At 39.7% G+C, this 27,938-nt stretch overlaps 1 protein-coding gene across 1 annotated transcript in view; it reads left to right on the forward strand.

Moving 5' to 3' along the window:
- The window catches only part of LOC122801587 (allantoinase, mitochondrial-like), a 371,450-nt gene that overhangs the window by 71,788 nt on the left and 271,724 nt on the right, over positions 1-27,938 (forward strand). Inside the window, exon 3 of the mRNA XM_044071048.1 lies at positions 27,165-27,316. Within this exon, the coding sequence (XP_043926983.1) occupies positions 27,165-27,316 (152 nt within the window). The remainder of the gene's footprint in view (positions 1-27,164; positions 27,317-27,938) is intronic.

Consider the following 27,938-nt stretch of genomic DNA (forward strand, 5'->3'; position numbering starts at 1 on the left):
AAACTATTCCAGGTTCCACAAAGTCTGCTCTTCAATTTTTCCCTTAGAGCTAGTCAAACTCTCAAAGTAAGCACTCAACCTTCCTTCTACAGCCCAGCACTTGTTCAAACTTCTCAGTAAGCACTAACAAACTATAGCACTACACCCCCTTATACTATCTAGAAGTACAAGGCTCCCTATTCGTCCCTTCTGGACAATCAATAAATCATTTTTTTAAACTATCCAGGCATGTCCAAAGTGCAGTTTCAGGTATAGTCTCCAGTCCAGCTGGTGAATCTGGGAATCTTGAGGCAATGTTACAATTGCCTTATGTACACAGACAACCCTCTCCTCCTGCCAACAAACTCAAATGTATGTGAGAGATGCAACTATACAGCCAAACTGGAGGCTGAGATCTCTCAACCCAAGACTGGCACAGTCAGTCAGGAGAAGAAGGAAACCACTCGCACCTCAAAACCAGTCTCACATCAACTACCCCACCATTAACTGGGAAAACTACTCATGTACCAACTCTTTTGCTCAACGTTTTCTAGAATTCATAAATTCCAACGCCTTGGATCAACTTATTCACACCCCCACCAGGGGCAGCAATATCCTAGACCTGATCATTACCAACATGGGAAACCGGTGTTCCACACCAGAGGTCAATTCCTCGTTGGTCAGATCCGACTACAAGCTAATCAGCCTAGACATCCACATCCCAGCCCCAATTAGGGAAACCATCGTAAAAAACTTCTCAAAAGCCAACTTCACACTTCTTAAGACAGAAGTGGCAAACTTCATGACACCAATGCAGACGGACAATAGAGGTATGACTGCCAAATCCTACACAAATGCACTTTATAAGCACTTACACAAGTGTATGGATCATGCTATCCCTAATAGAACCAAGATGTTATCCTCTAAAAAAAGGAAGCCAATCTGGTGGACCTCTGCCATAAACAAACTCTACAACAGAAGAAAGAAACTGTTGCAAAAAAGAGTAAAATCCCATGACTGGAGGAACTCCCTGGTCAACCTCAATAAGAAGCTGAGATCCCTCATAAAATTCTCCAAAGCTAGTTATGAAAACAAAATTGCCACTGACTCTAAAGACAACCACAAAGCATTCTATAGCTATGTCAAGAATCTAAATGGGAGCACTCAGATCTGCTCTGAGTTACAGCATAATGGCACTAAATATACAGAACCAACTGATATTGCCAACATCCTAGCAGATAGGTTCAGTGCTAACTTTACCCCTCTCACCCCCTAGAGGGCCCATCTCTATACCTGAAGAATGCAAAGTTCCTATAATCATGGCTGCACAGGTAAAAAACACACTCTCCAAAGCCAAGAACACAGCATCCATGGGACCTGACAATATCCCAGGCTGCATTCTACATGAACTACAGAATGAACTGGCACCCTACCTAAGTACCATGTTCAATCATAGCCTCACCTCAGGCTTTGTACCCACTGAATGGCGCACCGTGACAGTTATCCCACTCCAAAAAGGGGGAGCCACGATGGACCCCGGGAACTACCGCCCCATTAGCCTGACAAGCCTGGTCTGCAAGGTCATGGAATGTATCATCATGGAACTCATAAACAAAGACAGTGGTAATCTCCAAACTCTGGACCCTACACAGTTTGGATTTGTAAAAGGCAGATCATGTCTCCTAAACCTGATTGACTTCTTTGAAGCAGTCACCAAAGCTATAGATCAGGGTAAAATGGTTCACACAGCTTATCTAGATCTCGCCAAGGCTTTTGACACCATCCCCCACTCTGGAATTATAGATAAGCTCACTAAACTAGGTATAAATCCCTATGTCACAACATGGGTTGCCAACTGGCTCATGGACAGAACCCACACTGTGAAAGTAGCGGATTCCAAATCCGACATCAGACCAGTGACAAGTGGAGTACCACAGGGTTCAGTCCTGGGTCCTCTCCTGTTTGGTATCTACTTCTCTGAAGTGCAGGCCAACACAGAAGGTCTTTGGCTAACAAAGTTTGCAGATGACTGCAAACTAGGGGCCATAATCGAAACTCCTAATGATGGGGACAAACTACAAAAGGGCCTCAGTGAGACAGATACCTGGTGTCAAAGCCATGGCCTGAAGCTCAATGCCAAAAAGTGTATTGTCATCCCCTTTGGTAAAAACTCTGTACCTATGAACTACCACATAGCTGGTAGTCTACTTAATGCCAAAAATGTGATAAGAGACCTTGGGACACAGGTGAACAGTAGTCTCTCCTTTGATAATCACATCGCCACAGTGGTCAGGAAATCCTTCTACATGGCTCATCTCATCACAAAAGGATTCTCATCCAGAAAAAGAGGTCATTGTTCCCCTCTACTCATCACTCATTAGACCCATTATAGAGTACAATGCCCCTTTTGGTATGTACCTCACAAGACATCTACAACAACTGGAAAGACCACAGAAATACCTCACAAAGAGGATTACTGGCCTCAAACATATGCCCTATGCAGACTGTCTCAAAAAACTACAGCTTTACTCCATCGCATATCGCCTACTCAGGGGCGATCTCTGCCTAACATACAAAGCTATGTCAAACCCAGAGCTGTTGAACATGCTCCACTTAAAGAAATCCCAATCCCTCCGAGGTACACACTCTAGGGACCTTAACCTAGTCATCACAATAAACAGAACATGCTGGAGGGATAGATTTCTGTCCCAGAGACTTCCCATACTCTGGAACAGACTACCTATCTATGTCAAACAGAGCTCCTCATTAGCACTCTTCAAGAAAAATCTTGATGATTGGATGGGAAATGGGAAATTCACCCCGGGGATCACTTCTGTGGCTCTGCTCAACAGGGGCACAGGAAAACAATTTTCTTGGGTGGCGAAAGCCAGGGTACATTTTTTGGCTAGACTTGTATGGGCCCTAGGGCCGATAGCCTAGTACCTACCTATGAACCTATGAACCTATGAACATAGACCAATCATATCAGCAAACAAGACACATAATCTCACAAAAACATACTCTGAGGCTCTAAATAAAAATCTGCCAAAGCAGCAGAGACCTCCTAAGCAGACATCCAAGCAACCGCTACCCCACAACAATTTTCACGTATCACATACTTCACAAAGTCAGTGTGCCACACAGTCGCAGCCCTTAAGGCTAAATAACACACCAAATACACCAGTAATAGGAGACTCTATTGTCAGGCACACTGACATCCCACTCACCAGACTGAACAAGGAAAAGGTCACTGTAAGCTGCCTGTTGGGTGCCAGTATCCGCCACATAACACAAGCACTCAGGTCACTCCACAGCAGGTACAAATATGACTCTATCACTGTCCATGCTGGTGTGAATGACCTGAGACGTACCTCCCTGGACTACATGAAGAGAGATATAGTGGAGCTCTCTGATCATGTAGCCCAGGCCGGATTGACTCTGACCCTGAGTAGCATCTTGCCCTCACCAAGAATGATGCCACAGTATAAAGACAAAATGATGAATTTTAACAATTGTATAAGTTATTGGTGTCATTCAAAGGGGATCCAGTGTCTGTCAGCCTGGGATGACATGCTCGATAAGCCACGTTGCTTTGCTAGGGATGGCTTGCACCTGTCACCCTTAGGCTTTCTATTACTGGCTAAGGATCTTGCCACCCCCATAGTGCCTTTTTTAGGCAATGCTCAAAAGACAAACCCACCTCCATAGACAATACAAGAAACAAAAAACTAAGGGTAATGCTACTCAACGCTAGAAGTCTAAACCTCAAGATGCACACACTCGAGGCACTCCTCAGTATGGAGAAAATCGATATCTGTGCAGTAACAGAAACCTGGTTCAAGGCACCAGAGAGCACCACAGCACTACCAGGATATAACTCATACCATACTTTTTGGCCACAGAACTCGGACTGAAATACTAAAGGTGGGGGAGTATCCATTTTCATCAAGGATACCCACACCTCCAGGTTAGTGGAACTGCACAAGGCATCGGAGACCATCCATGTGCAACTAACAGTGGGAAAAACTACTTTTCAGTTTGTAGCCTGCTACAGATTACCCACCTTGTCTCAGGACCCCCACTCAGCATTCCTGTGAACATTGGAGAATATGAAAGTCTCACCAAACACCATGATATTGGGGGATTTCAACTACCCAAACATTGACTGGGAAAACTACTCGAGTCCCAACTCCTTTGCCCAATGGTTCCTGAAGTTTATAAACTCAAACGCCTTGGAACAACTGGTCACTAGTCCCACAAGAGGACAACATATTGGGGGCTAAATGTGCCACACCTGAGGTAAACCCCTCGTTGGTAAGATCAGACCATAAACTAATCACAATGGACATCCACATCCTGACCCCAACCCCAGCTAAGGAAACCACTGTGAAAAATTTCTCAAAAGCAAACATCACACTTCTCAAGACTGAGGTGGAAAGCTTCAAAGTCCCTGGGCTAAAAATGCTACCCAAACAGCAGAATCCTTTACAAATGCATTCTATGAGCACCTAAAGGAATGCATGGATCGTGCCATCCCAAGTAAAACCAAGACTCTCTCCTCCAAAAACAGGAGATTAGTTTGGTGGACCCTGGCCATAAATAAGCTATACAACAGAAGGAGGAAACTATTACATGATAGGGCAAAATCCCCAAAAGAGAAGACACCCCTGATCAGTATTAGCAAGAAACTCTGATACCTCATAAAATCATCAAATGCTAGCTTCGAAAGAAAAATTGCCAGACTCTAAAGATAATCACAAGGCTTTCTTTAGCTACATCAAGAATCTGGGTGGCAACTCCCAGATCTGCTCTGAGCTGATGCAAAATGGCACGAAATACACTGAACCCACAGACATTGCCAACATCCTGGCAGACAGGTTCCGTGCCAACTTTACCCCCCTTCCCCCAAAAGGGCCAGTGTCTATCCCAGAAGAATGCAATCCCCCAGACATCACAGACACACAGGTAAAAGCAGCGCTTTCCAAAGTAAAAAACACAGCATCAATGGGACCGGATGGTATCCCGGGCTGCGTCTAACACTAGCTCCAAAATTAACTAAACCTGCACATAAATTCACTGTTCCAACTCAGCCTTACCACAGGTTATGTACCCAAATAATGGCGTACAGCAACAGAAATCCCACTCCACAAAGGTGGTGCCACAACGGATCTCGGGAACTATTGCCCTATAAGCCTGACTAGCCTGGTCTGCAAGGCTATGGAGCACATCATCATGGATCTGATAAACAAAGACATTGGGAACCTCCAGACACTGGACCCTACCCAATTCGGCCTCTTAAACCTAGATGACTTCTTTGAAACAGCTACCAAAGCCATAGATGAGGGAAAGGTAGTCCACACAGCTTACCTGGACCTTGCAAAGGCCTTTGACACAATACCCCACTCTGGCATCATAAATAAGCTTACCAGCTTAAATATCAACCCATATGTCACAAGATGGGTTGCAAACTGGCTCAGGGATAGAACTCACATTGTCAAAGTTGGGGGTGCCATGTCCGACTCTAAACCGGTTACAAGTGGCATCCCACAGGGCTCAGTCCTGGGACCCCTCTTGTTTGGTATATACTTCTCTGAGGTACAGGCAAGCACGGGAGAACTGTGGCTAACCAAGTTCACAGATGATTGCAAACTGGGAGCCATAATTGACTCACTGGCTGACACAAGCATCCTCCACACCTGGTGTCAGAACCATGGCCTCAAGCTAAATGCCAAAAAGTGCATAATCATCCCCTTTGGGAAAAACAAAGTGCCCACAAACTACCATATAGGAGGTAATCCACTAAATACAGAAGAAGTAATTAGGGATCTGGGGACCCAAGTAGATAGTAACCTCTCCTTTGACAATCACATTGCCAAAGTGGTTAGAAAAACCTTCTATATAGCTCACCTAATCACAAAAGGGTTCACATCTAGATCAAGAGTGGTCATTGTGTCCCTCTACTCATCGCTCATCAGGCCCATAATTGAGTACAATGCCCCATTTGAGATGTACCTTACCCGACACCTGCAACAGCTGGAGAGACCTCAAAAGTACCTCACCAAGAGGATCGTGGGCCTCAAACAGATGCCCTACGCAGCTTGACTAAAGAAACTCCAGCTCAACTCAGTTGCTTACCGCCTACTCAGAGGAGATCTCTGCCTGACGTACAAGGCCATGTCTAACCTGGAATTAATGGACATGCTCCACCTCAAAAAAAACAAATCCATTAGAGCTACATGCTCCAGGGATATAAACCTCAGTACAACAATAAATAGGACATGCTGGAGGTATAGATTCATATCCCAAAGGCTTCCCTCGCTCTAGAATATAATCCCAGTCCATGTTAGGCAGAGCCCCTCGCTAACCCTCTTCAAGAGAAATCTTGATGAGTAGATGGGAAATCGTAAATTTATTCCTGGGATCACCTCTATGGCCCTGCTGGACAGAGGGTCAGGAATCTAGTCTAAAAGGGAGGTGAAAGCCTACACATTCTGGCTAGGCTTATAAATGCCCTAGGGCATATAGCCTAGTACCTACGTATGAACCTATTCCTGCACTTGTTCTCAGATATATGCTGGTAGTGTGTATGTGTGTGTGTGTGTGTGTGTGTGTGTGTGTGTGTGTGTGTGTGTGTGTGTGTGTGTATAAATATTTTTTGGGAGGGAGACACTTCCCAGAACAAACAACCATTGTATACAGTACCATTATGCAGCTCAGGTACACATCATCTGTGAAGGAGATTGTGTTATAGCTTAGGTATAGGTACTCTGACTGCTTATTGCTAGCTACCTTACAGATTAGGATGTAATCCACAAATAAACAATATAATGCCAGAACTTTGGAGAGGAACATTCATGTAGGGCACAGACACAGACTATGTGTCTGTATATCTGCTTCTGACAATCTGCAGCTGAAACACTCAGTTTTCTGCCACTTGAGGAGGTACCTGCATTATGCCTACATGAAATCTGTTCTTATATAGCTTACATCCCCTTCTGCTCCTATTGTGTCTGATTGTATATTTAGTCATACTAGATACCTGTGTTTACAGTCCTATACAGTCAGAGACATGCGATGTAGGTCAGCTACAGTCAACCATCAGACAGGTGATACTTGATAGTAGTGCTTTCTTGGTGGCCATTGCAGGATGTTGTTGACTGCACACCCACATATACTATCCACATTTTCTTGCTGGGGAAACAAAGTACCAAAGCTATTTGAGCAGTGTCCATGGATATACAGGTATATGTGTATGTGTGTGTGTGTGTGTGTGTGTGTGTGTGTGTGTGTGTGTGTGTGTGTGTGTGTGTGTGTGTGTGTGTGTGTGTGTGTGTGTGTGTGTGTTTGTGTGTGTGTGTGTGTGTTAGAATGTGCTGAGCAATGAATAAAAGATTAAAATCAATTCTACTGTAAATACACTTAAAAATAAAGCATAAAATAATATGTTTGCTTAATTGTAGGAATAAAGTTTAGCAATATAAAATGGGAACCCATGCTCTGTATATGTTTTAAAAAAAGAATATCTATTAATAAACATGCTTCCTCACAGTATCAACAGAAATTCTAAAAAACTGTTCTGGAAAGCAAATATTGCATGCTTTTCTCACATCAGCAGAAGAGTTTGATGTGCTTCCTCACAGATGCTTCCTTATAGACTTCTGTTAATGGACATGCCTTCTCATGGAATCAACAAGAAAACAACTCTGAAAGGCAAATTGCATGCATTCTCACAACATCACCAGAAGTAAATATTAAATGGTTTCTCAGAAAAACAACAAAAAAGTCTAAAAACAGACATTATGTTTCCCATAAATGCTTCTTTACTGAATCCAAAGACACTAAGAGAAAAACAGGATCTAAATTACATGAGAAAAACAGTATATAAAGACTTAAAATCAAGCTGTGTTAGGGTATGTAAGAACTCAGGTTCTGAGGTAAACTGGAGAATGTAAGGTTTTCATTCATATTTGTATTCAGAAGCAAACCTTGAACATTAAAGCTGTAGCTGTAACATTATCGTACGTGTCATCTGTTATAAAAGTAATATATATATATATATATATATATATATATATATATATATATATTTATATTTATATATTTATATATATATATATATATATATATATATATATATATATATATATATATTAGTAACTGCACTAGAGTTGCCTGCAAGGCTGTGTGTTTTATACAGACTGTAAGCGCAGGTATGCAAAACCCTGTGTTTCAACCAGACGTTCATTTCAGCAGTAAGCAACCAACAAGACTTTGTGTCTTAATCAGCCTTTGGTTCTAGCAGCACCATCAAAATTAATTTTTCAGTGGTGAGCCTAGCCTGTATTCGAAAACAGGGGGAGTGATGCCTGAATAGGGTCACTCCAGTAAATGCGCCATAACTAAAATCTGTGTATATGAGTGAATCCTAAATAGGAGCACTCCAGTTTTCTACAGCTTGCAGCAGTATAGTTCACAAATGTCTGAATCCGGACATACTGCCATGGAGGAAGGTCTCAGTGCCATAGATTCTCCAAGTCTATGAAGTCCAATGTTTCAAATCTGCAACTGCTAGTTTCTTTTCATCGTCTTTTTAAGTAACTGCAGGGGAATTTCCAGCCATCTGCAAAAACAGACTGATTACCTGTTTATTTGCTAAGTGGTAAGACTTTTTTCTGTGTCACATACAAGTATGGATGCCAGGGACTGTAGTAAAAAATGTAAACAGAGCTTTACTCTTAATATATCAGAACAACCAGATAAAGTATGGGACAAAAGTCAAAGTTGGTACACACAGCACATTAGTAAAGGTAAACCCACACAAGCATTATGTAAATGGGTTATGACATTTGATTGGTATCTTAAACAAAAAATGTGGCATGTAATAGCAAAGGTTTATCCTGTGAACCATCTGAAACTGCTTTCTGTGTGTAATGCCATGAAAATACAGTCCAGGCTATTGTTCAAAGGTTAAACTGTAAAGAAAAAACATCTAATGATGAAGAACTAGGGAAAGGTGACATACCTATAATATATCCAGGTGTTAATCGGCTATGTTCTGTCACTGCATTAATCTCAGAGTTAGAACAGCAGTCAAATCTATTACTGACAGAATTCCCTGTAGATCTTGCTACACCCTTTAACAATTATGTACAAAAGTCGAATGAAGCCACTGCTCAGCACACAACAGATGAAGACAGGGACCAGGTTTATGATAATTTGACAGAAGAATTAAAAAAATTCTTAAAAGACAAACAAGGTGAGTTCAAAAAGTTCAGGAATGATTTACAAGAACTCTGTCAAAAGTGTATAGGGGCCCTACAGTCAACAGAAGATTTTAATAAAAAGTATCATAAATCCTGTAAAGAACTGAAAAAAGAAATTGCAAACCTTAAATGGCATTTACAAGATAAGGAGGATGAAATAGTTGAACTAACAGAGACTAATTTACAGAATACTATTTTAATAGCCAAACTTAAAGAAGAATTGCAAAACACAAAACCAGTACAAGTTATAGAGCAGGGAACCACTGTAGAACTATATACACAATCCAGATTATTACAAAGTTTACCACAGTGGAATGATAAAAAAGGCATATTTTACAACATGTTTGTATTTGAAGAATGGGTAGCATACACAGCAAGATCTGATATATGGACAAATGCCTTGCTCAGATGTTTTTGGATTTTTATTCCCAAATGTTTTAAAACTTTCATCCAGTTAAATCAAAAGGACTATAAAGTAGATGATAAAGTAAAGCATATGACTGGTGTTCTCATGGCATACATAAAAGGCAGCCTCTCACAGCTAAGCTGTTAGATAATTTCAAAATCACCATCTCAGATACATTAATAGAGTAAGTGGAGCACTTTAAACTAGCACTTCAGATCATATACCAAAGAACAGAAAAGGACATGCAACAAAAGGATATACAGAAACAGTTAACGCACATTTTTAGAACAAGTAAAGGGTGGTCCATGGGATATTAAATGCATTTATAAAGAAAACTCAAATACCCTCACTGATTTAGTACAAAAACTAATGAGGGGACGGACTATGGCCGATGATGGGGCATTACACTCACACCATATCTTTGGATTAGGAGAGGGTAGTGAGCCATTTGAGGTAATTGGTGAGGTAAAAAGCTGGAGTAGGCAATGGTGGTGTGACCAACCACCAGCAGAAAGTGCTACATCTGCACCATTGGCTCCTGTTCCTGTTTCTGCAGCACCAGGATCAGATGCAGGAAATGAGCAAAATACATCAACATGTTTTTTCTGTAAGAAAATAGGGCATGTTAAGCAAATTGTGATCATTACAAAGCTTGGCATAAAAAGAAGAAAGAACAGGGTGTGTTTCCAAAAAGAGAGCAAAAAAAAAATTGCAAGGAAAGTCGGAAAAACATGTCCATACACAGAGACCTTACAATATTAGTAAAGACAGCTATAAGGGGCATCAATACACAGGAAAAAGGGATGTATGTCCCATAAACCTCCAAGCTGTAAATCCAAAATATTTGGTAGAGCAGGCAGAAGAAATAGATAGGCAACAATTATGAAAATAGATAAAAAAATCTAAATATGTAGATCACTCAGACATAGAGAAAAATGAAAAACAAGAACATGCGGTATCTCATATTGCATTTGACAATAAAAGTTAGGATGAGTGGATCTCCTTACAATAGAGGTATGCCCCCCTACTCTGGTATCTTTCCTGACTACTTTTAAAAAGGGTTGAGATGGATAACCACTGATTGATATCTGGATAGAGGGGTCACTATGGAAAAATGTCTCACTAGTATGTCGAGGGATCAGTTGCTAGTGTCCTCTCCAGCTCAACTGGTGAACCTGGGAATATTGAGGCAATGTTAGACCAGACAGGAGGAGTAACCACATACAATACATACCCAGTCACACACATGGTACCATCACAACTTCAAATCATACACATACTCACACAAAGACATACCAGCACAGGGCCACCAACACCAACACCCAAACACCCACTCCATGACCCAACACATGCAACACATACCACACACAGTCAGTCAGTCAAACAGTCACAGCCCTTAAGGCCAAAACAAATGCCACACAACACTTTTTCATTTGGTGATTCCATAGTCAGACACACTGGTCCACCTACCAGACTGAGTAAGGAGAAGGTCATAGGCATGACCTGACCCTGAGCAGGCATACCTTCACCTTCACCTAGAATGATGCCACACACAGTGATAAGATGATCAGCTTTAATAATTGGCTTAAATTCTGGTGTCATTCAGGCAAGGCTCAAATTCTAACTAAACCTACCACAAAAACCAAAAAAAAAAAAAAAAACTAATAATGCTGCTGCCAATGCCAGTCTCAATCTCTCAGATGCACGCCTTCGAGGCCCTTCTCAAATGGAGAGAACATCGATCTGTGCTGTGACAGAGAAACCTGGTTCAAGGCTCCTGAGAGCACCCCAGCACTAACACTGCATTTTGTTACATGTTAAGGCCCTCCTCCTCTCCTCAGGAACTACATGGCCTTCCTGAAAACATTGAGGGGATAAATGTATTCTCCAAACACATCATACTAGGTGACTTTAACTACCCTAATATAGACTGGGAACACTACTCAAGCCCCACAACAAAACCACCCAAAGATTCTGGAGTTCATAAACTCAACCATGGAACAACAACTAGTCATCCCCCACACAAGAGGAAAACACATACTGATCTCATCATCACGAACATGGGATCCTGAGCCAGTGTAAAAATTACTCAAAAACGCTGAATCATCACTTACAGCCTGTACCAGCAGCCACCTAGGACTGCATGGATCAGGCAATCCCAAACAAAACTAAGACTCTCTGTACCAAAGTCTGGTGGACCCCCAACCCAAAGCAAAACACACAAAGGAAAGGAAAACTAGACAATAGAACAAAAAATCCTTGAGGTAAGAAGACACCTTTCCTTTTAATAATAAAAAAAAAAAAAACTCTAAAAATCATCAATCAAAATTTTGAGAGAAAAAAAAAAAAAGGAGGACTAAGAAAGACAATCATAAGGCTTCTTCTTTAGCTATAGAAAAAGGAGAGGAAACCTCCCAGATATGCTCAGAATTAGTTCAAAATGATGTGAAAATTACGCCAAACATCTCCAGCGCCCAGGTGAGAACTGCCCTCACTGACAGTTAGGCTGTGTGTAATCTTCCTCACCCTCAGGGATCGTTGCCAAGAGGGGCGGCACGGCGACTGTGGTCCCACTTCAAGCGTGTGCCCACCACAGACCCTGGAAATTACCACCCCATTAGCTTGACAAGCCTTATCTGCAAAGCCATGGAGAGGATCATAATGGAACTCATAAATAAAGACATAGGAACTTGCAGACTTTGGATCCAACTCCTCTCTTAAACTTTGGTGACTTTTTTTCGAGACAGTCAAGGCCATTGATGATGGAAAAGGCAGTCCAGCCAGCCTACCTCGACCTGGCAAAGGCCTTTGACACAATACCCCACTCAGGTATCATCAAAACATCTACTTCTTCTGAAGTACAAGCAAACACAGGAGGTTATGGCTGACAAAGTTTGCAGATGACATCTGACACAGATATCTTCCAGAAGGGCCTCACAGAAACGGATAACTGGTGCCAGATACCCCGGAAAAAACAAGGTTACCCCTAGCTACCATATAGGTGACAATGATCATGAAGGGATCATCATCTAGATCAAGGAGAGGTCATCGCCCCTGTACTCATCACTCATTAGACCTATGATTGAGTACAATGCCGAATGTATCTGACCAGACACCTGATGCAGCTTGAAAGGCCCCAAAAGTTCCTCACCAAAAGGATAAAGGGTCTCAAAAATATGTCTTATGCTGCCCGACTGAAAGAACTCCAGCTTTATTCAGTCTCATACCGCTTGCTCAGAGGTGACCTGTGCCTGACATATAAGGCCATGTCAAACCCAGATTTGATGAATATGCTTCACCTCAAAAATCTAGATCCCTCAGAACCACACTGGAGGGACAGATTCATCACCCAGAGACTCCACATGTGAGGCAGAGTACGCTGGCCTTGTTCAAGAGGAATCTTGACCAATGGATGGGAGATCAGAGATATACCCCAGGGATTACTTCAGTGTCACTGCTTGACAGAGGCACAGAAAAATGATAGGCATAGTTTTTTATTCAAACTAAAGGGGCTAGGCTTATAAATGCCCTTGGGCAGATAGCCTAGTATGAACCTATGAACCTATGAACCTATGAACTAGACATAGGAACAGCAGTATCCTTCAGACAGTTACCTGTAAATCCTATAAAAAGGTTTTCATTTCAGCATTTAATGGCACAGGATGCTATGCAGTGAGTAGCCAGGATGTAGACATAACATTTCATCAAGAAAGATAGACTTTGAAGGGTGCATTTTTAATACATCCATCCTGCTCATCTTTCATTATTGGTATGGACATTCTATAACCTTTGGGCATAGTAATTGATCTGCCTAACAGTGTCCTGTGAATAGGAGACAAAAAAAGGAGAGGGAGAAAAAAGTACAGGCTGCTGTGCAATCTCGCTACCTGAAAAACGTTACAAGCCTGCAGGATATGTGAAATCAGACAGTGAAGATGTGTGGCAGCATTTACAATAGCGATTCCCAAATCTGTGATCCAATGGTTCCAGTGACTGTGGAAAACTTGAAATGCCTGTAGTGATCAGGATTATATGCCACCATTTCAAAAACAGTATCCCATTCCTATGGAGGCAGAAGAACAAATTGTAAAAATGTATTGCAGAATGGGAAAAGGAAGGAATCATACAAAAAGGCAACAGTCCCACAAATTCACCAATCTGGCTAGTTAGGAAAAAAAATGGTAGTTCTCATCTTGTTATTGTTTTTTGGAAGGTTAATCAGTACACAACTCCTAGAGCACATTTGATTCCAGGAGTTTTAGAGCTGGCTGCACATATTGAGCCACAAAGTAAGTGGTTTACAGTAATAGATTTAGCAAATGGCTTTTGTGCAGTACTACTTTGGAAAAAAAGGCTGGCCACAATTTGCCTTTACATTTAAAAAACAACAATATGTCATGACAAGGCTACCTGAGGGATTTCAAAACAGTCCAGTTATTTTTCACCAGACAGTAGGATCCATTCTGCAACATTTGGAAAAGGATTATTCAGTGTTACATCACATTGATGACATATTGATTCAGTCTGAAACAGTGGAAGAGCACGTACAGCTTCTTAAAAAGTTTTCCATACTCTGCAGCAGACAGGGTTTAAGGTTAAAAGTGAAAATAATCAGTTTATGTCACAAGAAGTTAAGTTTCTAGGCACTATTATAAAACCATCAGAAAGTCTCCTTGCCCTATGTGTGTGAAAGGAATTTTACAAATGGAAAAGCCATTGACTACAGCAGATGTACATAAATTCATGGGAATCATGAATTACAATAGGGAATTTATAGAGGATTATGCAGCTGTAGCTGCTCCTCTATGCAAAATGTTACAGGAACAGAAGAGCTCCACCTTTTTAGAGTGGGGACCCCATAAGGACAAGGCATCTTCACAAATAAAAGTAAAATTAGCACAAGCTACAGATTTAATAGCACCCACCCCAAGGCTGCCATTTGTGCTACAAGCAGCAGCAGGGAAGGAAACATTATCTGTGGTACTACTACAGGAATGGCCACATGGTGGCGACAACAGAATGGAAAAGCCATTACATCCAGTCTCTGTAGTAGGAAGATGACTCCAGTGGAAATGGGCTATATCACCCCTGCATAGGGCAATTATTAGCCATTTACTGGGGTATTCAGGAAACTGAGTATTTGACTGTATTTTCCAGCATTATAGTACAAACACCACACCAAGCAGTAAAAGCTCTGATAGACAATTTTGAAATGAATAAAATCACAGATGGTATTAGTCAGGCAGTTTTGGCAAAATGGATGATATTTTTTGGAATGAAAACTGTCATCATACAGACAGGGAACAAATATTATTTGTCAAACCACATGGGATATTGAAGGAAAATAGCATAACTGCTTAGAAAAAAATGTCACCTGACATACAATTTTTAGCGACTGATTTTAACCACTTTAAGCCAACTGTCTGTGGATGGAGCATGATTGTGGGACAAATGTAGATACTGGACAGGATTTGCCATAGTTACGGAAAATCCAAACCTGGGTTCTCCTAAACTGATCAAGTTATTAGGGCACAAGTGAGCTCAAAGAGCTGAACTGGAGGCAGTACTGTATCTGCTAAAGTAATACAATCCTGTTAACATTTTCTCAGACAATGCTTATGTAGTCAGTTCTTTAAGACTGCACATGGACACTTGGGTAAGGGGAGGATTTGTGGACATTGCAGGCAAACCATTACAGCATGCTGAAGTATTGAAAGACATACATAAAGTTATAACAATGTCAATCAACAGGGATAGCACAGCATTTCAAAAATAAAAGCACATCAAAAACCGACAAGTGAAACTTTCAGGTTAAATGTGTTAGCTGACACATTGGCAAAACAAGCAGCACAAGATGGAAAGGAACTTCCAGAATACGTGTGCACCATTGTAGAAGTTAGTGCCTTAAAAGAGCTAGACAAAGAGTCAATATAGGGAGCTCTTGTAAATATTCAAACACAACAGGGCTTAAAAGAAGGAACTGATCAGTTCAGACTAGCAGGAATACCACCAAGGGAGTATTATGCAAACACTACCTCTAAGGGACAACTGTTGCCATGTGTACCATTTCAGCTGGCATGACAGTTGACCATGTTAAATCACCAAATACTGGGACATGTAGGAGCTGATAAGCTGTGGGTAGTTGTAAAAGAAAAATATTGGAACCCAAGTTTAAAAGAGGTCTATAGGCTAATTGTAGAAGAATGTCTAATCTGTTTTCAGGTAAATGCTAAAAGCAAAAAAACCTCAGTTACATTGGGTGCAGCCAGCGGATGGGCCATGGCGTGTGGTTCAAATAGATTATGCACGTCCTTTGCTAACAACAAAGGGAGGTTACAGATACCTACCAGTAGTAGTGGATGTCTCCTCAAAATGGGTAGAAGCAATTTCTACCAAAACAATGACAGCAAAAGCAACTACAGAGGCTTTATGTAAAAATATTTTCTGCCATTGGGGGTGGCCACGTGTCATAGACTCAGAAAATGGTCCACAGTTTGTTAGTGATCTCATTAAACAAATGTGTAATTAGTTAGGCATACAGCAAAGGTTTCATGTACCATACCATCCACAATCTAATGGCATTGTAGAATGTATAAATCAGACGTTAAAAGAACGTCTAAAAAAGGCATGCCTGGAAAAGGGCAATACTTGGGTACATTATCTGCTTGGCATTTTAATGGAATTCGAGCAACACCAAATAGCAAAACAGGTATCTCCCCATATGAAATAATAATAGGTCACAAAATGCCCATACAATTGCCATTTGCTCCAGATATACCTAATGGTAGACCCATGTTGGAAATCAGCAAATATCAAGAATGGTTAAAGCAACTTACTGAGGCGTGTGATGATAATGCAAGGGAGCATATACATTCCACCTATGGAAAAAGGTGCCAATATTACCACCTGAAGAAAACCTTCCCTGCAGAACAAAAGTATTGATAAAAAATGTTCCAAATGGAAGGACCATGGGATAGCAATTGGCAAGGCCTTTTTGAAGTAGTTGAACAAACTGGACCATTAGTGTACAAAATTAGGAAAAGAGAAAAAAACAAAACAAAAAAATGCCGGTACATATAGATCAGTTAAAAGTTGTTAAAACTAGTGAGCAATGTAAATCTGACTAAATGTTTTCTCTTGTAGGTTCCTCACAGAGAAAGCATAATGAAATTGACATGGAGTAAAGTGCATCCTTTTGGAAATCTAGTTTCGGATGACTAAAGGCAAAATGATTCAGCAATGGAATTTCTATTTAAAGGATTTTTTTAAAGCAATAATAGCTATCATGCTAATTATTATTGTATTGCTTAGTATTAAATTATATTTACAATCTGTTAGTCAAACTGTAAAGCTACACAAGAGAGAGTAAAGATATGTGAAAAAATGAGGAAGACTGGTCACCATCTTTTAATATGTTTTTGGCAAAGCAATGTTGGTATGCAAAAAGCTTGAATGTTTCTGATTGCTGGGAATGTAGTTTAATACCTAAAATAGTAGGGGTCATGCCCCTGGTGCCAATGCCACTAGATACTTCTAATAGTTGGCGGGTATTAATAAATGAAACAGGAGACCAAGTTGTAAATGTACAGCTACGTAAAGCAAGGGTACAGTTATCTGCTATAGTACAGGGAATTACATGTTTTCAGCAAAATGGAAACCAACTCAGTGGGTGACAGCAATTGTACTTAAATGGTTGAATGGTAAACATTCATAAACACATACCAGAATGTGGTGTATTCCATCATGGATTTCCTATTTTAATACCAGCCAAGAGTCAGTTATTATTATGTAAAACAACAGTACATCATTTCTCACAAAACATTAAAAATTACTGTAAAACCAACGTTACATGCTGGCAAAACAAAATTAATAAAAATGTTATGGTAGTACATGATGGAACTCCTACTATGGTACAAGTAAACAACAGTATAGTAAATAGCAGTGTTGCCCTGTCAGATGGGTTATACTACATTTGTGGTAAATATGCTTATAAATAGTTACCAAAGGGATGGCACCTGCTATATAGGGTTAGCAGTACCAGCAATACATCATGTAAAAGAGTTACCAAAGTGAGGCACTAGACATGCAAAAAAGAAAAGAGACACATTACCTGTAAACCCTGAGAACACTTCTGCCTATGCCAAACTGAAACATGTACATGTTAATAGCTGCATAGTGGCAGCTGTACCAATCAGGAAGTAGTATAGAACTAGCTCAAAAAACAAGCCACCCTGGTGGAATCACAAAATCAATTGTCTGTATAACAGGAGGAAGAAAATAATGGCAAAAATTAGGAGGTGCAGCACCCAGCAGGATCAAAGCACTCTCATCAAACTAAACAAAAAACCCAGAAGACAAATAAAGTCTACCAAAGCCAAATTTGAGATAAGTTTGGCCTCCTAGGTCAAGGACAACCGCAAAGCATTATTTAGCTATGTTTGCAACTTCAAAGGCAATACACACTTGTGTGCAGGGATCATTGTAAATGGAGCCACCTATACTGAGCCAGAAGATATAGCAAACCTCTTGGCTGATAAATTCAGCTCAAACTTTATTCCTCTATCCCCCTCCACCTTCCCTCAGGAAATATCATGAAATATAACTTCAAACATGTCCTTAATGCTCTCTCTAAGAACAATAACGCTGCATCAATGGTCCCAGACAATATCCTGGGATGCCTCCTAAATAGCATGAGCTGTGACCTATCAGGGCCTCTGGAATTACTATTTAACTGTAGCCTCCAAATAGGCTTCGTGCCTCATGAATAGCAAAAGGCAGCAGTTATCCCTCTGCTCAAAGGTGGGCCATCTACAGACCCTGGAAACTACAGACCCATAAGTCTCACTAGTCTTATATGTAAAGCCATGAAAACATTATCATGGAGATGATCAATAGAGATTTGTTTAGTCAAGGGTAGATCATGCCTACTCAGCCTGGAGGACTTCTTTGAGAAGGTCACCAAAGCCATGCATGAGGGCAAAATTGTTCACATTGCTTACCTTGACCTGGCTGAGGCATTTGACACAATACCCCACTCGGGCATTGTTGACAAACTCAAGAGGTTAGGTACAAACCCATATGTCACCCAGTGGATAGCCAACTGGCTCACAGACAGGACCAAGGAAGTTAGAATTGGGGAGTCCACCTCTACAAAGAGGCCAGTCACAAGTGGAGTCCCTCAGGGATCAGTCCTTGGACCTCTCCTTTTTGTCATTTACTTCTCAGAAGTCAAGGCCAATATCAGTGGTCTTTGGCTGGCTAAATTTGCAGATGATTGCAAATTAGGAGCTGTCACTGAATCTCACACTGACACCAATGTTCTCCAGGAGGGCTGACACAGACAAACAACTGCTGTCAGAGCCATGGACTAAAACTAAATGCCAAAAAATGCATAATAGTATCCCTTGGGAAGTCATCCATCCCTGGTAACTATCATATTGACAACACACCCCTTAGAACTGACCTAGTAGTCAGGGACTTAGGGACACAGATAGTAATCTAGCCTTTGATCATCATGTGTCTACAGTGATGAGGAACTCATTCTATGTTGTGCAACTTATAAACAAAGGTATGGCATCTAAGTCCAAGGAAGTCATTGTTTCACTGTATTCATCATTCATTAGACCTATCATTGAGTACAATGCCCCCTTTGGTATGTACCTAATTAGGCATAGCCAACAAATGGACCATCCACACAGGTTTCTCACTAAACGAATACAGGGCATAAGTAATATGTCCTATCCAGACTGCCTCAAGGTTCCATGCCTGTATTCTGTCTCCTACAGGTGTTTGAGGGGAGATCTTTGCCTAGCATACAGGGTATTGTCAGACCCCACTCTGATGGACCTCCTGCATATCCACAAAACAAACAGCACCAGAATTACCCAGTCTAAAGACTTAAACCTTGCCTGTGATATAAATAGAACCTGCTGGAAAGATAGGTATGTATCCCAGGGACTACCCCATCTCTGGAACAGGCTCCCCACCCATGTGAAGCAGAGTTTCTCCCTAACCCAATTTAAGTGCAACTTGGACAATTGGATTGGAAACCAGAAATTCATCCCTGGTTTGGCACCTATGTCTCTAATGGACACAGGTAACCTATAAATAGTTCATCTCCCAGTAAGGGTATCAGAACATGTCAGAGATTTGGGATGTATGGCTAGGATTAAAAAGGCCTTTGTGGTCATTAGCCTAGTAAAGACCTATGAACCTATGAAAGTCCAGAAAATCCAGTAAACACCCTAGATACATCACATATTTATCACCAAAATCTTGATTATTTAAAATTGAAAGATATGGATCTAGAAGATGATGTAATTTCTCTAGCAGGTGTTTTCACATGGTATGGAGCAGCAAAACCCATTTGGGAGTTAAGAAAACTATCCAAACTAGTTTAAGTATTTGCAAATTCCACTTTCAATGCAATCTCTGTCATTACTGTCAAAATGATAGCCATACGAACTATACTTTTACAAAAACGAATGGCATTAGATTACATACTAGTGTCCCAAAGCCCTAAAGAAAACAATGCTCTGCATTTATTCAAGATAAAACAGAGTCTCTAAAAACACATTTAGAAGTTATTGCACAAGTACACAACATAGTACAAAAAACTGGAATGACAATTGGAGCAAATGGTTGAGTAATATGTTTACAGGGTGGACAGGAAAATCATTATGTTTTTAATTGCTATTATTGCTAGTATAATGCTTGGTTGTATATTATTCATATGTATTAAAGTTTGCTTAACAAAAGTTATTCAACAAATTACTGTTGGCAATTGCCACAATGAAAATATTTTACCAAACAATGACAAATTTATCTCCCTGGTTTAAAATAAAAAGGGGGAACTGTTAGAGTGTGCTGAACAATGAATTGTTTGTGTCTTTCGGCTTTTCCTGGTTAGGGGTCGCCACAGCGGAACTCCAGTCCGCTAATGATTGGCAGTTGATTTTTACGTACCGGCTTGCCAGGCCTGATGCACAACCTTCAGTGAAGGTACGCCCATTCACTCATGTCTCCACGCAGAAGATGCTGCAGCTGAGAATCGAACTGGACAGCGTCTTACTGTGAGGCGACAATGCTACCACAGCACCACCAAATCAATTATGTTTTAAATACGCTGAAAAACAAAGCATAAAATAAAATGTTTGTTTAAATGTAGGAATAGAGTTTAGCAATGTAAAATGGGTATCCATACTATGTATTTGTTTTGAAAAAGGAACATTTATTAATAGACATGCTTCCTCACAGTATCAGCAGAAATTCTAAAAAAAAACAATTCTGGAAAGCAAATATTGCATGTTTTTCTCACATCAGCAGAACAGTTTGACGTGATTCCTCACAAATGCTTCCTTACAGACTTCTGTTAATGGACATGCCTTCTAATGGAATCAGCATACCTCTCAAGTGTACCTCTTTACGAGAAACGTACCTCATTTGGGGGTCTTAAAAAGTTCATGTTCCTCAAAATTCCTCAAAGTTCCACATTGAAAGAGTCAGTCACACATTCAATATTAGGAATTTTTTTCAGTGAAATCCATGGTAAATTGAAATTAATCATATTAATTCATTAAAGGATCTTCTTTATAAGTAAAACCAACATATTTCAACCATCCTATGACCTTCCTAGTTGAAGTTGTTAGTAAGCCATTAGTATGTGTTACACATTTTGCCCATTTGTTCCACATTATGAAGGCGAGTGTTCCTCATTTTCGCAATGGAAGGTTGAGAGCTATGGGAATCAGCAGGAAAACAAATCCTGGAAGGCAAATATTGCATGCATTCTCACAACATCAGCAGAAGTGCTTAGAAGTAAATATTAAATGGTTTCTCAGAAAACAACAGAAAAGTCTAAAAACAGACATTACATGTTTCCCGAACCAATGCTTTCTTACTGAATCCAAAAAAAGGCACTGAGAGAAAAACAGGATCTACATTATGTGAGAAGAACATTATATAAAGACTGTAAAATCAAGCTGTGTTAGGGTATGTAAGAACTCAGGTTCTGAGGTAAATTGGAGAATGCAACGTCTTCATTATATTTGTACTCAGATGCAAACACTGAACATTAAAGCTGTAGCTGTACCAGTATTGCATTGCACGTGTTGTCTGTTACAAAAGTAATACATATATATATATATATATATATATATATATATATATATATATATATATATATATATAAAACTACACAATGGCATATCCAGCATAATAATGCAAACAATGTCAAGGAAAAAATGCCAGGGAGTCCAGGAAAGTATCGTACAACAACTTTAATGGCTGACAAGTCAAGCCACTTCACAAGCAAACCAGGTTTCACCTTAGCATCATCAGTGCATGTAATGGAAGGTGCCTTCCCCCTTATTTAGACACAACCATTTAAAGCAACAGTCTGCCCCCAAGTACAATTACATCTACACCAAATTGAATGAATTTGTTAATCAACATTTTTTATCCATGATACATCATAAAGAAATAAACTTTGTCTATATCAATGTATATATATATATATATATATATATATATATATATATATATATAATCCAAATATGCATAATCCTATATAGAAAGTCAATATTCTTGTCAAGATTACCAATGATCATTCAACCCGTGTTTAAATAGGGCTCCCAAATTTACTATCCATTGCCTTTCTTTTTTCATAAGAATTTTATGTTTATGTATTATTGATAAATTATCACCTACCACCTTGTCAATACCCAAAAAAACAAAATGTGCTGTTGGGTGCACCATCATATGTTTAAATAGTGGACTTCTGTTCCGTCGACAATTTATATCACTAATGTGTAAAGCTATACATTGTTTAAAACTCAGAGATGTTTGCCCTATATAAAAGGAGCCACATTGGCAAACTGCCATGTAGATTACCCATTCAGTTACACATGTGATTAGATGGTGATATCATACACTTTTGAAGTGTTGACAGAAGTGAACGATTTTGTCTTAGATATTCGTTTACAATATATGCAATGCCCACAATAAGTGCTCCCTACCACTGTTGAATGTACCTAATTACCTTGCCTTACATATCCCTTTTTAAAACCTGACAAATAATCTCCTATAGTTCATCTCCTTCTAAATCCAAAACTACAAGTTCTTCCCAATAATGTATCAAAATATGCATTAGATTTCAATATATGCCAATGTTTTTCAACTATTTGTCTAATTTTGAAAACATTAGATCCATACTTAGTCATGAACCGTATGTTGTTGTCTGTAGTAGTATTAGTTTGTGCTTTATCCTGCAATAAATGCTTCCTGGACTGAACCCCCGCTTGCCTTAATGTTTCATCCACCAATTGATGGTCATATCCCCTGGCTATAAATCTAGACTTAAGTTGTTTTGCCTGTACCCAAAACTCCTCTGTCTTAGAGCAAATTCTTCTTAATCTAGTAAATTGGGCCTTAGGAATATTAGTAATGATGTGGTGGGGATGACTGCTGTTGGCATGTAGTAATGAATTTTTGGAGAAAGATTTCCTGTATAGACTTGTAATCATTGTGCCATCAATGGCTTTGGTAACATTCACATCCAAATATTCCACTGTGTGTAAATCTATTTTACCACTAAAGTGAATACCATATTCATTGGAATTTAAATATTCCACAAATTCATTCCATTTTTGGGTGTCCTCTGCCCAGATGGCCCAGCAGTCATCTAAATATCTATGCCACATCTTAGGATGTCCAATGTATTTATTCCTTCTGCTGTATATAATTTGAAATTCAAGAAATCCCATAAAAAGGTCTGCATATATGGGTGCAAATATTGAGAAGAGCTTGTAGCTCTTAGTTTTAAACAACATATAGCTTTACACATTAGTGATATAAATTATCAACGGAACAGAAGTGCACTATTTAAACATATGATGGTGCACCCAACAGCATATTTTGTTTTTTTGGGTATTGACAAGGTGGTAGGTGATAATTTATCAATGATACATAAACATAAAATTCTTATGAAAAAAGAAAGGCAAGGGATAGTCAATTTGGGAGCCCTATTTAAACACGGGTTGAATGATCATTGGTAACCTTGACAAGACTCTATTGACTTTCTATACAGGATTATGCATATTTGGATTATATGTATACATGGAGATAGACAAAGTTTATTTCTTTATGATGTATCATGTATAAAAATGTTGATTAACAAATTAATTCAATTTGGTGTAGATGTACTTGTGATTGGGGGTAGACTGTTGCTTTAAATAGTTGTGTATAAATAAGGGGGAGGGCACCTTCCATTACATGCACTGATGACGCTAAGGCGAAACCTAGTTTGCTTGTGAAGTGGCTTGGCTTGTCAGCCATTAAAGTTGATGTACGCTACTTCCTGGGACTCTCTGGCATTTTTCCTTGACATTGTTTGTATTATTATGCTGGATATGCCATTGTGTAGTTTTTTGTTGGAGTTCTGAGCATTTTTCACCACGCACCGTGTTTGATATATGGTGTTTTATATATATATATATATATATATATATATATATATATATATATATTAATAATTGCACTAAAGTTAATATAGTACTGTGCTACAAAGTATATTTTCTCATCAGCGTACAGCCTGCAAGCCCCTATGTTTTAAACAGACTCTAAGTGCAGCTATACAAAACCCAGTGTTATAACCAGACTTTGATTTCAGCAGTAAGCAGCCAACAAGACATTGTGTCTTAATCAGACTTTGGTTCTAGCAGCACCATCAAAATTAATTTTTCAATATATACATATATATAAAATGTATGTGTGTGTGTGTGTGTGTGTGTGTGTGTGTGTGTGTGTGTGTGTGTGTGTGTGTGTGTGTGTGTGTGTGTATATGGTTCCCATTCAGAAGCCTGAAACATCATAAGCCTGAAAATCAAAATCCTGAAACCAAAAGCCTGAAAATTCAGAATCCTGAAAACTCAAAATCCTGAAAGCCCAAAATCCTGAAAGACCAAAATCCTGAAACTCAAAATCCTGAAAACACAAATAATGCTAATATGTCACTATAAAGACACTAATATCTACCAACTGACCCTGACCCTAACCCTAACCCTAAGGTCCGTCACTATCGCACACTCACCTGACCCGCCCTAACCCTAACTCACTTAAACCGCCCTAACCCCAATATTTGTCACTATTGCATACATGCCTAACCTGCCTAACCCTAACTCACTTAAACCGCCTAACCCTAAAATAAAACCAACCACACACTTACCTGACCCCAACGCATGACCTAACACCACAGGGCTAACAATAGCAAAGCCACAATGACATCAGTATGTCTATTTTGTGTTTTCAGGATTTTGAGTTTCAGGATTTTGGTCTTTCAGGATTTTGGGCTTTCAGGATTTTGAGTTTTCAGGATTCTGAATTTTCAGGCTTTTGGTTTCAGGATTTTGATTTTCAGGCTTATGATGTTTCAGGCTTCTGAATGGGAACCGTGTATATATTTATATATATATATATATATATATATATATATATATATATATATATATATATATATATATAAAGTTTATAGGCACTTACTGGCAGCACAATGGTTAGTAGAATGTATTAAGTTGTGTGTATGAAATGTATTGATATACATACATTCTTTCCTTACACAGCATTATGTCTGCCAAACATAAGTGTCAAAATGCAGTTTCCCAGATGCAGGGAATGGGATCTTGTTGCAGGCCTTCCATCTCCATTGTCTACAGATGCTTGGCCATGATAAATCTGACCAATTCTATTATAACTGTGCCTGCTGGGATATGGCCAATGATATAAAGCTGTTGATGACCAGGACAAAAACCTACAATCACGTCAGACACAGCACTACCAATATGATACTTGCCACCTGCCTGGCATAGGAGCTTAGGGTGACAAGAGGTAATCCATCAGCTAAGTCACCATTAACAGAGATGGTCCTTGTCTCTCTGTATGGGGGTCTGAATCATCCACAGGCTATGACAGTGTCCTGGACACTGGAGCAGGACTGCAGCAGGCTCCGAGTAATCTCTGACGGAGATGCCCCAGTTGTGCATCTGTTAAGTATTGGGTTACTACATACTGGGTAAATGAGTACTGTATTACAAATTTTACATGTTGTTTCCATTTTTTATGTATAAACATCAGGGCTTCAGACTAGAATACCATCAGTACAAGGTAAAGTTTATCTTATTAAATTCTATCATTGTACACAGTAGTTAGCATTCGTTCATTAGAATTAACGTGATAGTGAAGGCTATTACTTATTGTAGGTATTTCCCTTTCATGTCTTCACTGACATTTATCAGACTAATCCTCTATGGATATATAGCTGTCTGATGAAGAAGACAAATTAGCCTCCAATGATGTTAACTTTTGAACTTTGACATGGCCAGAGGCTGTGGTGTCAATGTTTGGTACAGGAAATATTGAATCCAGATCCCTACCTTAGTCAGTGGACATTTCCTCTGTGTCTGTGGAACCCACTTCAGAGACACAGGAAGACACTAAAGGACAGGGGGGACACAGACAGGTCTAGCTGGGAAATGATATCTCCCCCTGTTCTGTAGTGCCCCTTGGTTACTGCCATCTTCACTAAGTACAAGGAAGACAGGGGAGGTCAGAAAACTGGTGACTGTATATGCCATAGATACCAGAACTTATGACCCAGCAAATACACAGGGTCATGATAAAGGGACAAGATAAAAACCACCTCTTTGCTGAAACGGCACATGTTTTACTGAGTGTGCAAGATGACCTGAGGGGCAACATGTTTTTTTTGTGTTACCTACTGGGCATCCTTCACAGGCAGGTTACAAAAACAAAGATATTCTTGTACACATTGGAATGTATGCCAGACATACTTCTCATGATCTCTGTTGCTGGGGGCTCTAAACAAAGGGGAAGGCCTAGGCTGGGCATGTGCAGTGTGATCACTTCCACCTCATCATCCTGTGTAGATGTGTGTGTTGTTAGTGTCTGTGTCTGCGTGATTGTGTGTGTATGTGAAAGAGTGTGTGTGTGTGTGTGTGTGTGTGTGTGTGTGTGTGTGTGTGTGTGTGTGTGTGTGTGTGTGTGTGTGTGTGTATACATGCATTATGAGAAATCTGTACAGAAAATATGAGGGATACTACTTATAGTTTCTGAGAAAAACACATACACTACAAGGAACACTTCCACCAAAGCAATTTATAAAATATAATTAAAGAACAGCTTTCATTTTTTGATATTTTATCACAGGATTCCACATACTGCACTTGGTGAGGAAAACTACTGTTTATATCTATGGAAAGAACGATGAACAATTTGAAACAAATTCAGAGGAGTAACACAGATATGCCACATAAATGATGATGTGGTGACCAAATATAGAAATGTAAAAGCTGTGTCTTAAGATAGAATGCAAGGTAGAAGACTGAAGGGTATATATATGTAGTGGGACTTGGGAACTGCAAGTAATGTCACTATTCAAAGCAGTAAATGAAGTGCTACCCGTACTTGAAGTCTGTCAGTAATGAAGTGCTTTGCTTGAACAGGTCCTTGATGTTGGAAACCGATTGGTCATGCCAGGAATTGTTGACTCTCATGTCCATGTGAATGAACCAGGACGCACAGAATGGGAAGGTTACTGGACAGCTACAAGGGCAGCTGCTGCAGGAGGAATAACTACGATTGTGGATATGCCACTGTAAGGAGAATAGGATCTCTGTGCTCTGTATGTATGGGTGAGAATAAGCTTCAAGAACCTGTAATAATCTGATTGTGTTTCGCAATGAAAGAATCTGTACTTAAAACAAACATGCAGGTTTAAATAAAAAAAATTTCCACCATTATCCAGTTAGCATAATGCATGCATTTATATTTTTGAATGTGCATGAATATAGGCAAATAAAGAAACATGACACACATGCACACACAGATACATATTAACACACTACCAAACATGTTCATACACGCATGAGCACATACAGATACAGACATCTCACATACACACAAATATAAACATGTATACATGTGCACAACATTCACAGCCTTCACATATATGGGCCCACTCCTCACAGATATACCTGGCTACACATGTGTAAGATCATTCAAACACTTGCACATGCACGCGCGTGTGTGTGTGTGTGTGTGTGTGTGTGTGTGTGTGTGTGTGTGTGTGTGTGTGTGTGTGTGTGTGTGTGTGTGTGTGTGTGTGTGTGTGTGTGTGTGTGTTGTAACATAAAAGTGAGAAGGCTTTAAATTGTGGAAAGTGGAGTATGTGTCTTTAAATATGCCTTATGTTATTAAATTATCACTAAAATAGCCAA

Source organism: Protopterus annectens, chromosome 5.part0 (genome assembly GCF_019279795.1).
Source record: "Protopterus annectens isolate FY-2018-M chromosome 5.part0, PAN1.0, whole genome shotgun sequence".
Classification (NCBI taxonomy): Eukaryota; Metazoa; Chordata; order Ceratodontiformes; family Protopteridae; genus Protopterus; species Protopterus annectens.